Source organism: Macaca fascicularis, chromosome 14 (genome assembly GCF_037993035.2).
Source record: "Macaca fascicularis isolate 582-1 chromosome 14, T2T-MFA8v1.1".
NCBI lineage: Eukaryota > Metazoa > Chordata > Mammalia > Primates > Cercopithecidae > Macaca > Macaca fascicularis.
Genome location: NC_088388.1, coordinates 13769615 through 13786217, shown reverse-complemented (window position 1 = coordinate 13786217; position 16603 = coordinate 13769615). Strand labels below are relative to the sequence as shown.

Below are 16603 nucleotides of genomic sequence, written 5' to 3'. Positions count from 1 at the left end.
AACAATTCCAGTGCTCCAGGCAGCCTCAGCACAAGAAAAGAACATGGTCGAGGCTGAAGTACCAACTAAATAATCTCCTTTCACATTTTCACCGACACCATCATGGATTCAAGCATGGCACACAGTCCGGTGTTTCTGGTATTTCCTCCAGAAATCACTGCTTCAGAATATGAATCCACAGAACTTTCAACCACCACCTTTTCGACTCAAAGCCCCTTGCAAAAATTATTTGCTACAAAAATGAAAATCATAGGGGTAAGTAAGACTTGCCCCTATGTATATTCTACTGAGGCAGGGGAAAGGCCAAGAAAATGATCTCTTGGCACATGTTTGAAGGTAGGAGCTCATTCCAATTCTTCTTTAAGAATATGTGAATATAGAGTGTTAGTGGGACATTTGAGAGAGGATGTTTGACAAGAACGAATCACATGGGTCTGGACTTGACAAAAACATGCTATCATTTAGGACTCACCTCCTTAAAAAGTGATAGTTGCTATGGCAGTAAATGAGATTCCTCAGACTGAGAAGGTGGGCTGAGAAGAAGAAAGCAGAGCACATAGACTCACACGTTGTACACCTTCCATTTTTGTATGTTGTCCTCATTAGTCTTCCCCAGCACTTGTCAAACCACTGCCTGGTGTCACAGGCTCAGAGAATTGGCCATCTCCAGGTCAATTCTGCTTGGGGCCAGCCTGGTATACTCATTTAGAATTCAGTGTTTCTCAAACATTCACATTTATGGGCTAAAGAGCTGAAGAGCTTATGAAGACACAGATTTCCCAGCCTCACCTGGAGACTGTTACAGTAAGTATGGGATAGGGCCTGATAGTTCGCATTTCAGGCTCCCAAGTGATCCTGATGTTGCCAATCCGAGGATCACATTTTCACGAGCACTGATTTAGATCATTTTACCCTTCACCAAATACCATATAGAGGAATTAAGAAAGTACCCAGGAGCATCACAAAGGGACTTCTATTATTCTTTCCCTAATTACCAAAGAGAGTAATTGCCAAATCCTTTTAACCAAAAGAAGATCTTCTAAACAGAAGGGAAACTATCACTTGGCTTTTCCTCACCATGACTTTTTCCTCTATTTGCAGACTATCCAGATCCTGTTTGGAATTATGACCTTTTCTTTTGGAGTTATCTTCCTTTTCACCTTGTTAAAACCATATCCAAGGTTTCCCTTTATATTTCTTTCAGGATATCCATTCTGGGGCTCTGTTTTGGTGAGTAGAGTCAATCAAGTTCAATTTGAAGCCATGCCAACAAGGATGTTAGGGAATTCTTTGCAATGAAATAAGCTAGATCCAGTTGTATGATACGCTTTCAAAAGTGCAAAAAACTAACCTTGTTGAAATGATTTCCCCATTTGTTCATCACAGTCACTGATATTCCATCATTAGGTCTTGAAGTTCCTTTGGGAATATTTCTTTTGAGGCTTGAAGTTGTTTATTTGGCTATTCATTCATTCAAAATTAGTTACTATCTATTATAAGCCAGATACCCAGAGAAAGGCAGTGAGCCTCTCCCCCAAAGACCTCTCAGTCTAGCAAGAAAGCACGTAAACAGATCACTTCAAGGCAGTGTGATAAATATTATCACAGAGGTGCAGAAAGCGCTTATGCAGGCAGAGATGAAGGAGCAATTTATTCTTTACAGAAGTGCAGTGGGAAGGGTTTCTCAGATACACCTTTAAACTGCAGAGAGGTATTTATCAAGCCCAATTTAGTCACAATCAATAAACATTAACTTAGGACCTAAAATTTAGTGCCAGAGCATGGGCAGGGTAATGGATTCAGGGAAAAGACAGCAGTCCCTGAGCTCAAGGCCTCAGTTGAGTGAGGAGTTAGACAATTAACATAGGGTGTGATGAGGGAGAATAGACACAGGGGCTGCCTCCATAGGAAAGGCACCAACAAAACAGAGGGGACAATGCCCAGAGACATTTCCAGCTTGAATGAGTTTTAAAGGGTGAATGGTTAATCAGGTGAGGACACACACAGAAGATGGGAGTTGGGATGCCTGAGTGTAAGGATTAGAGATGCCTTGTTGCATGCCAAGAGAGAAAAATGAGCAAAGGCTGAAGGTATAGGAGAGCATTTTCTATTATGTGAACTATAAGAGTTCAGCACAGGGAGTGAGGGTGGAGGGATGAGGCTGGAAAATGCCCATGAAGGGGCTAGAAATGTAAACATGGATGTGCTGTAATCAGATTTGAAATGTCCACTAGACAACAATGCCACCACGTGTGACCCACTTCCAAGAAAGATCTTGGAGATTTTTAAGAACTACCAGCACATCCACCGCAACCCCACCTTATGTTCCCATTCAAGAGAATACACTGGATTATAGTAAGATGGAATTCGATCTTAATGATTGTAAACTGACTTGACATCCCTTTGTCATGAGATCAAAGCTGAGTTCACAATAGCTATAAAAGGAACATGGATGAGCAAACCAAAGCCCTGTATGGTTAAAAAAAAAAAATGTTCATGTTCAAATAAATAGAGCTAAAGCGGATTTCCAGACCAGTGTTTCGTCCACTATTCCATTTGCGGAAAGTCATATAAAGCAACTCACCCTTCTCACTGCCCTGAGGAGTGTGCGAACTTAGAAGGCAGGCATGTAAAAGAATTGCACAGAAGTCTATTCTGTAAGAACTCAACATCAGCTAAACATGGCCATCATTAACGTATTTATTCCTCTTAACAGTTCATTAATTCTGGAGCCTTCCTAATTGCACTGAAAAGAAAAACCACAGAAACTCTGGTGAGTTATATTTCTACTTTATTAAAAATATATTTTGTAGCCAGGCATGGTGGCTCACGCCTGTAATCCCAGCACTTTGGGAGGCCGAGGCGGGTGGATCACGAGGTCAGGAGTTCAAGACCAGCCTGGCCAACATGGTGAAACCCCATCTCTACTAAAAATACAAAATCAGCCAGGTGTGGTGGCACACACCTGTAGTCCAGCTACTCGGGAGGCTGAGTCAGGAGAATTGCTTGTACCCGAGAGGCGGAAGTTGCAGTGAGTTGAGATCATGCCACTGCATTCCAGCCTGGGCAATGGAACAAGACTCCACCACACACACACACACACACACACACACACACACACACACACAAAAGAGTAATGAGTTACATTTTCACTATTTCCACTTTATTAAAAATAAATAACTTTCAAATAATTTATCCTGGCCTTGAAAAAAGTTTGTAAAATCATTAAGTCACCATAATTCCACAAACTATCAAGTATTGATACCAATAAACAGCATTTGCTTCATGTTTTCCTAGAATTATAACCCACTATGCCAGAGGAGAAAGTTTCTCTGGTCATCTAGTTTAGCTCGTATTTTGTGTATGAAGACACTGAGGCTTACAATCGTTAAATAACTTGTCCAAATTCCCAGTCAATTAATGGTAGAATTATTTCAATATTCCAGTTACTTATTCATTCTTTTTTGTTTTCTGGGTATTTACAGCATTCCAGGCACTTTGGGACAGGCACTACTTTGACTCACATGAAAGGCAAACTGTAGACAATCTAATTAAACCATAAACAGAATCTCAAAATAAAGAATACAGTGCTACTGAATGTAAAGGTATAGATAAATTATAAGTAGAATATTTTTACTTTACTCAAAGAATTGAAGACATGAAATATTACTAGGCCAATACATGATTTTAGAAAAGGACTGAAAATCCTTCATTTGTCATTTTAGGGAGAAATTAAAAATGGCAGAGAAGTGCAGCATTTAATTAAACATAGGAGCCTGAAAACAAAAATGTAAACAGACAATGACTTTCACCAGAGAATCAAACTGCAATCGTTACAGGCACACCTTTCCTCCCAACTGAATGAGAGTTAACTTAGGCATAGAATATGGGAATGGGAAGGTTATTAAAAGTTCACAGGATGCCCTCATTGTGTAGATGAGGGCCTGAAGCCCAAAGATGTGAAGCAATTCGCATAGGACCACAGAGCTGCCTCATGGCATTAAGATGCTGTGAGTAAAATCCTGCTCTCCATTCTCTGCACTCATTGCTTTGTTTGTAGTACAGGCTGGGCCTGAGTCACATTATTATGTTCTTATTCTATTTCAGATAATACTGACCCGAATAATGAATTTCCTTAGTGCCCTGGGAGCAATAGCTGGAATCATTCTCCTCACATTTGGTTTCATGCTAGATCAAAACTACATCTGTGGTTATTCTCACCAAAATAGTCAGTGTAATGCTGTTACTGTCCTGTTCATGGTAAGTATGTTGCATTTATAGAGTGAGAAGTAAAGGGCTTAATAGAAAATATTTATTAGCACTCAATCAGCGCCATTCAGATCATGTTGTGGACACCCATGTCTTTTCTTTTATTGACAAACATTTATGAAATCCATAATATTTGATAGATATTATACCAGGCATTGTGGAACAGAAAAAATAAACCCATTATAACTCCCACCTTTAGGGATTCACAGGCGCACAAGAGATAAAACATATACAAAAATCAGTATAATACAAATAGAAAATGATACACTAAAAAGAAAAGGTACAGCAGTATGGCTGTAGTTTATAGTCCTATATGTACATTAGAATCACAGTGGCGTGTTTTTACAGTTCTTGATTTGATTTTAATGGGCTGAACTTCTGATAAAGCATGATAAGATTGAAAAGGGGCATTTATTTTAGCTGCTTCCAAAATACCACTAAGATTAGTGTAAAAGAATGTAAAAGGTTTGAGCCACATGGAGAGAAAAAGAGAGTTACCAAACACATCAAAAATTGCTGAGGAAATTGAAAACCCACCATCTAAGGCAAAGGGGTTGGAGGTCATATTAGAAGATATTTCTTAAGGCAAAGCCCAAGAAATACTTAACATTTGAATGCACCAGGTCCACAGAAAGCAGGACCAACGTGCAGAAAACAGGGAGACTGATTTAGGTAATGGTTAAGTATGGCTACGTGAATCAGCTCTTCTCTGAAAACAGAAGTTTTTTATTAAAAAAAAAAACAAAACAACCTTAAAGGTGTTAAAAAGCTGAAAGTTCAGCTGAAACTACTAAACCAATTTTTCGATAAAAGCCTGCAACCTGAAATTTACAAGTGGAATTCTGAAGAGCACGAAAGCTGCTCATGTCTTCAGACCCACTTGCCAGTGATGCTGATTTGCAATCCAATCCCTGGCCCATGTGGACTGAAAGAGAAGGAAGTCAAGGTTTCACGTCCATTCAAGGTATAAAGACTTAAAAGAGATTTTCTCCATATGAAACTAAGTCTTTGATAGGCTACGACGCTCTTCAGGTAAGGACAAAAAGATATACAAAGTACCCTGCCCCCAAACAGCAAAGGAGAGTTGCTGAACAACGTTTAAAAAGAAGACACGGACGCAGGGAAGGGAATATCACACACCAGGGCCTGTTGGGGGTTACTGCGACAAGGGGAGGGAGAGCATTAGAACAAATACCTAATGCATGTGGGGCTTAAAACCTAGATGACAGGTTGATAAGTGCAGCAAACCACCATGGTACATGTATACCTGTGTAACAAACCTGCATGTCCTGCACATGTATCCCAGAACTTAAAGTAAAATAAAATAAAAAAAAGAATACAGTAGACTGTCATTAACTATGGGCACCCCGCTGTATAACGGATCTCTTGAACTTATTCCTCCTATCTAACTAACTGATGGAAGTGAAAAGACAATAGAATTACATCTTTAAATTGCTAAAACAAAAATCATGCCAATCCAAAATTCTAGGCCTGGTGAAAATGTTCTTCAGAAATGAAAGTGAAATAGCCAGGCACGATGACTCAGGCCTGTAATCCCAGGACTTTGGGAGGCCAAGGGGGGCAGATCACTTGGGGTCAGGAGTTCGAGACCAGGCTGGCCAACATGGTGAAACATTGTCTCTACTAAAAATACAAAAATTAGCAGGGCGTGGTGGCGGGTGGCTTTAATCTCAGCTACTTGGGAAGCTAAGGCAGGAGAATCATTTGAATCTGGGAGGCAGACGTTGAAGTGAGCCAAAACTGCGCCACTACACTCCAGCCTGGGCAACAGAGAAAGACTCCGTCTCAAAAAAAACAAACAAAACAAAACAAAACAAAAAAACCACAATGAAAGTGAAAAACAGCTGACAAATTTGAGAGATTTCACGATTTCACTTAGAGCATTTTCAACAATTAGCCATATGCTGAGCCTGCAAGCCTCAACAAAATTCAAAGGATTAAAATCATACACAATATATTCTCTGAAAACAATGGAACTGAATTAAATGTCAATTTTAAAAAGGCAAAAAAAGTCCCAAAACTGTTTTGAAATTCTAAGTTATACAAGGTTCAAAGAATTTACAATAGAAATAAAAAATATATTAAAAACAAAATAATAGAAATATTTATATAAATTGATACAACTAAAGCATGCTTAGAGGAAACTTTATAACCTCAAATGCAAGTATTGGGAAAGAAAATAGACTAAAAATAAATTATCTAAATATTCATACCAAGAAGTTAGATTAAAAAATTAAACATAAAGAAAATGAAAGAATTGAGATATAGTATTCTATAATAGAGATAACAAAGAATAGAGATAAAAACTAATGAAATACAACACAAACAATAGACAAGATAAAATAAAGCTAAATATGGATGTTTGAAAAACTAATAAAATTGGTAATCTCCTAGATATTTAAAAAGAAAAAAGAGAAAACACAAGCTATCATTATCAGAAATGAAGGTGTATCACTATAAATACAATAGCCAAGAATATATGAGGAAATTATTAATATAAAAATTACTTGATGCTCTAGATGAAATTGACAAATTCCTTATAAACTATGCAAAACCACTTGCCACGACTAACACAGGAAAAAATGTATATATCCGACTGGTCTTATATCTTAAAAAATCAAATACATAATTTAAAACTTTCTCTCTAAAAAGAAAAAGCAAAGCCTTGCAGGAGTAGACTAATTCTTCCAAACATTTAGAAAAGAAACAACACCAAACTGAATACTTTCAATTCACTTCTCAACTCACAAATATTTGTGTGAGGCTATCACAAGTTTGACATGAAAACATGATAAGGACATTATAAAATATTTTAAAATTACAGGTAATTCTATCTTGTAAACTTTGTGAAGCAATCTGAAATAAAATATTAAAAAATCAAATTCAGCATTATATATAATAAACCGTGGCCAAGTCAGTGGATACCAGAAGTACACAATTGATTTCACATTCCAACGTCAATCAGCGATACACCTAAATGTGAAATCCTAAACTATAAAGCTTGAGGGGATGGGCTGCAGGGAACTCAGGAGAATATCTTCACGACCGTGGGAGTAGACAAAGCTTTCTTAGATAGAACATAAAATGGACTAACCATAGGGGAAAAATAAAATAAATAAAATGGACTACCAAAGCACAGAAAGGGAGAAAATTTCCTCTTTCTCTATATATCTTTCTCACAAAAGACCCACATCCAGAATATATTAAGCACTCCTGAAAATCAATAATAAAAAGGCCAAAAAAAGAGTAAGACTTGAGCAAGTACTTCACAAAGATAGATAAATGGCTAGTGAGCATGTGGGAACATGCTCAACATTATTAATCATCACATAAATGCAAATTAAAATCACAATAAGACACTACTCCACACACACCAGAATCAATTTAATTAAAAGGACCGGCAATACCACATGTTGGAAGGAATGTGAAGCAACTGGAACTCTTAGACCCTTTTGGTGGAAATGGAAAATGGAAAATGGTTCAACTACCTTGAAAAACTATTTGGTGGTTTTTAACAAAGTTAATCATACACCTACTTTATGTCTCATGATACATACAAAAATGTTTATAGCAGTCCTATTCATTATAGTTAATCTGGTAAGGAATTCAAATTTCTATCAACAACAGAATGGCTAAAACAAGTTAATTATTCAAATAGTAGAATATTCCTCAGCAATATAAAAGAACAACCTACTGACACACAGAGGAGCATGAATGAATTTCAATTTGTTATATTGAGGCAAACAATTTCAGATAAAAACTAAACAGGTAAATTTATATGATACTAGAAATCAGAAGGGTGGTTGACTCTCAGTGGGGTGGGAGGATTGATTGGGAAGGGACACAAGAGGATTGATTGGGAAGGGACACATTTTATCACTGGGGTAATAAAAATGTGATATATCTTGACGTGGAAAGAAAAAGAGATAAAATACACTTCTTTTTTTTTTTTTTTTTTTTTGAGATGGAGTCTCACTCTGTTGCCCAGGTTGGAGTGCAGTGATGCGATTTCAGCCTACTGCAACCTCCGTCTCCCAGGTTCCAGCGATTCTCCTGTCTTGGCCTCCAGAGTCGCTGGGATTATAGGCACATGCCGCCATGCCCAGCTAATTTTTTGTATTTTGGTAGAGACGGAGTTTCACCATGTTGCCCAGGCTGGTCTCAAACTCCTGAACTCAGGCAATCCACCCTCCTCGGCCTTCCAAAGTGCTAGGATTACAGGCATGAGCTGCCACAACCAGCTAAAATACACTTCTTTATATATAAACTTTGCTATAGTTAAAAATGGAAAATATAGTTTTAAAGCAGATAACAGCAACATTTTCATGTTTTTATATACGGAGTGCATATAACTGACAAGAAAAGTCAAGAACAAAATTTTTAAAAGATAAAGAATATGAGGAAGGAATTTACAAAAAGGAAACTATGATGGCCAAACATACAATAATGCTCCAATTCACTAATAGTCAGGGAAAGGTCAATTAATTTAACAATGAATGGCAATGTCACTGCCATTTTGGGAAGCAAGGAGACAACATTTACTTACCTGACTGATAAACAGATCCAGATGTCTATCTCTACAGCAATTAAACCACCTACATAAGGGTACATGTACAAGAATGCTATTGCAGCATCGTTCAGAGCGGTAAAACAAAACAACAAAACAAAAAAAAAGAAAGAAAGAAAGAGGAAATCAGTCAGTTCCTGTCACAAAAGAATAAATGAATAGTGACAAACCACACCATGAACTATTATGTGGCCATTAAAAACCATGTGGCTGTAAAACAGCTACTGAACCTATAGTTAAAATATAGTAGACAAATAAGGCTTTAGGAGAGGATGTTAACCATATTAACCTTTGCAACCTGAGTATAAAGTAAAGCTCTCGGAAGACTGCAAACTTTAACTGATAAGTGCAGATGTGCAGTCTCTGGGCTACTGAGGAGATGTGCATCTCTATTTGTGCTCATAGTGCCAAAAGACAAAACATTTTGAAGGTCTTTTGCCATGATTGAAAAAAGCACAGCTGGGGCCAGGCCATGGTGGTTCATGCCTGTAATCAGAGCACTTTGGGAGGCCAAGGCGGGCAGATCACCTGAGGTCAGGAGTTCAGCCTGTCCAATATGGTGAAACCCCGTCTCTACTAAAAATACAAAAACTAGCCGGGTGTGGTGGTGGGCACCTGTAATCCCAGCTACTCGGAAGGCTGAGGCAGGAGAATCGCTTGAACCTGGGAGTTGGAGGCTGCAGTGAGCCGAGATCCTGCCATTGTACTCCAGCCTGGGTGATAAGAGTGAAACTCCATCTCAGAAAAAACAAAAATGGTGGAACTACTAGCCTATACTGCTTATGTCTCTTTTGCTTTCTCTTTTTCTGAGCCAATAGTTTTCTTTTTTCCCTCTTTTTCTTTTCTATTTTTAATTCTTTTTCCTGTTTCTTCACCTTCTTTCTTTCCCCTTCATTAGACTACCTTTTATATATGCATTTCTTTGCATTTTATGTATTTATAAAATGGACTATTTCCTACATACATAAATCAAAAATGTATTATTTTATATGCCTTTCTCTAAAAAGATAATATGCTATGCTATGCTATGTTATCCTATGCTACGCTATGCTATGCTATGCTATCCTATGCTACGCTATGCTATCCCATGTTATGCTATGCTATGCTATGCTATGCTATGCTATCCTATGCTATGCTATGCTATGCTATGCTATGCTATGCTATGCTATGCTAGCTATCCTATGCTATGCTATCCTATGCTATGCTATGCTATGCTATGCTATGCTATCCTTTGCTATGCTATGCTATCCTATGCTATGCTATGGTATGCTATGCTATGCTATCCTATACTAAAATAGATGTATCCTCTCATAATCCTTCACTGATTTGATTCCTAAGCATCAGATACACTTGAGATATATGGGGAAGCTTTTATTATCTGGACATTGCTATGTTATTATAATCAGAAAAACCATTACCCTGCTAACATCATGACTCTTCTTTTTTTTCTTCTTCTGTTACAGGGAATTTTGATTGCATTGATGACTTTCAGCATTATTGAATTATTAATTTCTCTGCCCTTCTCAATTGTGGGGTGCCACTCAGAGGACTGTGATTGTGAACAATGTTGTTGACTAGCACTGTGGGAATAAAGATGTGTTAAAATATTATTTAGCAATGACTTCTGCTTGTAAGGAAAAGCCAAAGGACACATAGAATCTTAAGGCTGGAAACTATCTGAAGCAAAGGGGAGTGGCTCAAGCGAGGGGGTTCTGGGGACATTTTGACTGATAAAGCACATTCTGCCTCTTGGCAATGCCATATGTCCCTCTCCCCAAATCAAATGGTCACCTTGGTGTTGTCACCTCTGTTAGTCATGCATTCTTTCAACTAAAGGACAGCAATGTGGTGTTGCAAAGATAGGAACCAAAGCCCAAGGCCTGGGGTGACCCAGTCGTCTAACTTCTCTGGTTGATGACATCTCCTGCTGATTTCACTAAGAGACCCCACCTAGTGGCTCCTACTCCAATGGTGTGTGGAAAGATGAGTTGGTTGGTGGAATGGTTTGGCCCACAAATTCTACATTAATGCTGCAAGATCTTCAATGTTAAAGAGCTGATCAACTAGAATAGTAACAATAGTAAAAATAATGAGGGCAAATATTGGTGGAACCACTACTATATTCCAGGCATCATTCTAAGTATTATATAGGTGTTACTCATTTAATCTCACAAAAATCCTAGGAGGTGAATTGTATCATTATACCGATTTTACAGAAAAGGAAACTGAAGCACAGAGCGGGTAAATGATTTGCTCAACGTCACGAAGTTTGCAATGGCAGAGTCATAATATCAACAGGCAGTTGGATCCAGAATCCAAGGTCTTAATTCCAATGCCAAGAAAAGTTCGGAAGGGACTATTTTCCTCTGGGTTCTCTTAACAGCTTTTGCATTCAATCTGTTATGATGTCTCATGTTCTATAGCCTATGGAGTATACCACTATAAAGTTGTGAAAAGAGAAATAAGGTCTTAGTGTCATTATAAAAATAGTTTTGAACTTAGAGAGCACCTACAAACATCTCAAGGACCCCAGGAAATTCCAGACCACACTTTGAGGACCACTACATTATACAGTATTGCCTCTCACTGGCTGAATATCTCCTAAGCATTAGAGGTCTTACCTGTATCATCTCACTTGTCCTGACAGTCCTCAGGGTAGGTATGTCTTTTGTCATAGTCATAAAAATTGAAGCTCAAAGTGGTTAGCTTTTCTGAAACACAAAAGGAGTGTGATTTAGAAAGAGGATTTGAGTCAAGGTCCCTAAATTCAAATCCCATAATCCTATGTTGTTTATGGTATAGAAAAAAATTCAGCAGACTCAAAAAACTAAGTAACGGGCTTTCATTTCTGCTATTTGCTGGAAGCAGCTTAGGTTATAGGTGCATGTGTGAAGGTGAGGGATACAACACGGCAGGAAAAATAAGTAACTTTTTTTACTTCCAGTGAAGTTAGGTTCTGATGAAAAATACTTGGCAACTGAATGATGTACAGATGTGTGAGGCTTGAGATATATTTAAGGGTGCAAAGTCTTGGGCTTGTAAGTCAGAAGTAGGTTTAAATGTTGTCTTGAAGTCAAAAAATAGTAGATGCAAGTTGTGGAGAAAAGAGAATGCTTATACACTGTGGGGAGGAATGTAAATTAGTTCTGCCACTGTAAAAAAAAGCAGTTTGGCAATTTCTTAAAGAACTCACAGCAGAATTACTATTCAACCCAGCAATCCCATTATTGGGTACATACCCAAAAGAATATAAATCGTTCAACCATAAACACATATGAACCTGTATGTTCACTGCAGCACTATTTGCAATAGCAAAAACATGGAATCACCCTAAATGCCCATCAACAGTAGACTGGATAAAGAAAATGTGGTACATATACATCATGGAATACTGCACAGCCATAGAAAAGAATGAGATCATGTCCTTTGCAGCAACATAGATGAAGCTGGAGGCCATCATCCTAAGCAAACTAACACAGGAACTGAAAAGAAAATACTGCATGTGTTCTCACTTATGAGTGGGAGCTAAACATTGAGTACATATGGACACAAAAAAGGGAACAACAGGCACTGGGGCCTACTTGAGGGTGGAGGATGGGAGGAGGGTGAGGATCAAAAAGCTACTATTGGGTACTATGCTTATTACCTGGGTGACAAAGTAACCTGTATATCAAACCCCCGTGACATGCCACTTACCTGTATAACACATCTGCACATGTACTCCTGAACCTAAAATAAAATTTAAAAAACAAAAGAAAGAAGAAACGTTAAAATTATTAGAAATAAAGATAGAAGACTTCTTTACAACATCAAGGTAGTAAAGAATTTCTTAAACAGATCCCAGAACATGAATAGTACCAATAGGAACTGATACAACCCACTTAGTCGTTATTAAGAATGTTACACAAGTGTGACAAGAGCAGCTACAAATCAAAGCCTTTTAGCAACAGAAATAACCAACAAAATTAATGAGATATAGAATATGTAAAATCCTCCTATACATTAATAGAAAAATACAACTTGATGAGAACTTAGTCCAACGCCATGCATAGCCATTTCACAGGAGAAGAAAACAAAAGTTAATATATGAAAAGCATTCAATTTCTTAAGTAATTGTGGAATGAAAGGAACTCTCCTACTACGATGGTATGAGTGTAAATGAAGACAACCACTTTAAAAACTAATTCCCTAGTAAAGGTAAAGATACACATGCTTTATCACCCAACAATTCCACCGCTAGTTAATATATACAAGAGAAATTCTTTTTTTTTTTTTTGAGACGGAGTCTCGCTCTGTCGCCCAGCCCAGGCTGGAGTGCAGTGGCGCGATCTCGGCTCACTGCAAGCTCCGCCTCCCGGGTTCACGCCATTCTCCTGCGCCCAGCTAATTTTTTGTATTTTTAGTAGAGACGGGGTTTCACCGTGGTCTCGATCTCCTGACCTTGTGATCCGCCCGCCTCGGCCTCCCAAAGTGCTGGGATTACAGGCGTGAGCCACCGCGCCCGGCCGAGAAATTCTTATATGTGTGCAACACACGACATGTACAAATGTTTCCAGAGCAGGATTGTCTGCAATACCTCAAATGTCCAGGGACAGAGAACAGATCAATTGTACCACATTCCCTCCTGGAGGACCACATATTGCTAAAAATAAATTACTCGAAGCAAATCAACAAAGATGAGTTTTACACATTTAATGTTGAGCAAAAAAAGCAAGTCACAAAAGAACATCTTATTAATTCTACCTAAATAATGATTACAAAACACAAAAACTAAGCAATATGTCGTGTGAAATATAAACATATGTGGAAAGACAAAATATAATGAAAAGGAAGAGAGTGATAAACACCAAATTCAGCTTAATGATGAGCTCTGATAAAGAGAGTGACTTGGGGAAGGATAACACGAGAGCCTTCAAAGGTATCAGCGACACTCTTGTATCTCTAATCATGGCTGTGGGTACATGGTTTTTTGTCCCACTGTTACAAGTAATTTTTCATACATATTATTTAATTTTTTGAGAAATACAATTGAGAAAGCAAAACATCTTGTTTTCATTAAATAGTTTATTACATAATGATATTTTTGTAGTCAACACCTGCAGAAAAATGTTACTGTTACATATCAGTCTCCAATGATAGCATATTTATTGGTACATAAGAGAAAAAAAACTCTTTTCAATAACTATGAGGTCATATAATTGCATTTTTTTCTTCAGCTATATTCCCACATCACAAAAGCAAAGGGAGTGATCCAGTAATCTGCACACGGGAGTACATCAGACATTTTTATATCTTAAAACGAATAATAATAAATGTTTTGCCATTTAAAGCTGTGTCACTTGAACAAATTAATCTTTGTGGGCTTAAAATTTTTATACTAGATTTCAATAATCATAATACCTACCTAATGGGTTCACTGTGAACCTTCAATGAAACGTGGAAAGTGAGTTTACCAGTGCCTGGAACTTAAAAATCACTTAGTAAATGGCAGCTTTTAAAATTTATCATTGAGATTTTCTTGCTCTAAACATCACTTATTTTACCATTTACCAGCTTTGCAACTTGGGAATGGCTTCCTCCATTTCCTGAACTTTAGTTTCCACAATTATAAAACAGAATCAATATTATATGTGGGGTAAGGTTTATATGTGGACAATTCTTGACATAAAAGTAATTATTTAATTAATAATACCTTCCTAGCTGTTCCAAATGTAAAGCAGTCCCTTAAAATAGAAAGAAGACCCTGTAAACTATAAAGTTCTTAAGTACTTCGATTTACATTTTCCTTAGTATGAATTATTTACAAGTGCAGCAATGGGATTTTCTGACCTGTAACCAAGTCCTATTTGCAATTAGATCTTTAGCCTCACCTCTGACAAGCCCTATGTCTCCTTTACCAATTCTCTGACACCAAAACCCTCCAACAGCAGATAATTCTGGGTGCCAGGGCCTTGCAGAGCAGTTGGGAACATGGCATAATGTTACTTCTTAATTTTGGAGAGCCTGGGGACAATCGCCTGGGTGAAAGAAACAGCCAAACAGAACTATTCTTTCTCAGGATTGCCAGGGACACGGCAATCCCAAAAACTGACCCTGCTTTCAAGGGACAAGGAGACAATGGCTGATTAAGGCAAGGACACAAATAATTATCATGTAGCATACAGTTTTCACACAGAGGGCAATGATGAAAAAAATTGGAGTGCTAGGACGTGCAGAGAGTAAAAAGGAAATTCACGTCAGGAAAATACAAACTGAATAAAAGTTGGCACACTTTTATGTAGACTTTAAGATTGTCTTTTGGAAGCAAGGTTACTAGATAATGAAAATAGGCTTAATTCAAAGAGAAATATTTTACATATGTTATCAACCTAATAAAATATTCTCACGCCTTGGGGGAAGAGTGATGGTGATACACCAAACAAGGTGCTACTGACAAATCCAAATTGTAGTGAGAATTTCAACACACTCAGGCACTAAAATGTTGATCATTCAAATCAGCAAAGGCAAGTAAATGTTTATGTATTCATACAAATTCAAGTTCAAGTTTATTTGGGAAGAATCATACATAGAGCCACCTAAGTTATCTTGCTGGCCACAAAGTAGCAAACAACCTGAGACTGACTAGGGAAATACAGGGCTCAAACAGAGAAAAGGAGGCAAAAGACCAGGTTGTGCAGCCACAACTCAAGTCCCTTGGCTGCCATACATTTGCCAAGTCCTGACCCTGTTCCCATGCCAACTAAAATGAAGGCACATGCCTCTAATCACCCCACCCATCCAGGACTCAAACCTCAAATCATCCACAACTCAGACCCTAGGTAACTGTCCTCCCATCACCAACCACTCAAGCATTTCAGCAGATATGCATAGACCCTCAATTAGAATGTTAAATGGATGATGGATCTTCTGTTCCCACTCTCCTTCACTCTACAGCATTTCTGAGAGGTGACTGCATGGCTTTTTGAGTATTCTTGAAGAAGTAAATTCTCTATTCAAATGGTAGCCAGTTCCCCTAATGAACCGCTCCAATGATTTTTTTTTTAAAGTGGCATCTTTTTAAATATCACACCACAATCAGCCTTCCCAGAACTACTTCTTCCCAGTGGATCTAATCCTATGGTTCCAAACTATTTTAAATTTAAAAAGAGAGGCAGAAAGAGAAAGAGAGAAGAGATGTAAAAGAGAGACAGGAATGAACCTCGAATTAGGCAACAGAGCTGCCTACCATATTTCATCCTTTTAGATTAAACGAACAAATAATTACCTAACTATAGCTCTGTATCTCTAATAAAATGAAGCAATGAACAAGAAAATAAAAATGTAATTAAAAATTCCACGTATGAACATAAAAGTTGAATACTGTAGGGGGAGAGAGAGGACAATATCTTTGGGCAAAACTCTGATTCACATCCCAAATATTTAGACTCTTCTGACACCACCAACTTCTTCCATTTCCCTACTTGATCTAGCACTGGGCTTGATGACCCTGCGGCTCCAGACTAGACTAAAAAGAGAGGGGACACAAGGGAACTTGACAGATGGAAGAAAAAGGTGGGTTCAGAGGTGAAAGTGCTATTTCAATTTACATCTCCAAATATGGAGGCTAATTCTTGCTTTGAGTGGCTGGGTACATGTACTACGGCACTGAAGTATACTTTTAGGCCATTTCTGCTAAATCTGACACAAGATATATACATAGTTCATTAGAAACCTAAGTGTGAGCAAATGAGGACAATATTTGAGGAC

At 37.9% G+C, this 16603-nt stretch overlaps 1 protein-coding gene and 1 long non-coding RNA gene across 2 annotated transcripts in view; one reads left to right on the top strand and one right to left on the bottom strand.

The window, feature by feature from the left end:
• Window positions 1–10431, top strand: MS4A5 (membrane spanning 4-domains A5). Its single transcript, XM_015434099.3, has 5 exons — window positions 1–255; window positions 1102–1230; window positions 2717–2773; window positions 4108–4260; window positions 10321–10431. Exons 1-5 carry the CDS (start codon window positions 103–105, stop codon window positions 10429–10431), a joined length of 603 nt encoding a protein of 200 aa, XP_015289585.3. The 5' UTR covers window positions 1–102.
• LOC123568791 (uncharacterized) overlaps window positions 8006–16603 on the bottom strand; it is a 144457-nt gene continuing 135859 nt past the window's right edge. Inside the window, exons 2-5 of the long non-coding RNA XR_006692337.2 lie at window positions 12554–12586; window positions 11479–11568; window positions 10276–10437; window positions 8006–8912 (exon numbers count right to left, since the gene is read on the bottom strand). This is a non-coding gene — a long non-coding RNA (uncharacterized lncRNA). The remainder of the gene's footprint in view (window positions 8913–10275; window positions 10438–11478; window positions 11569–12553; window positions 12587–16603) is intronic.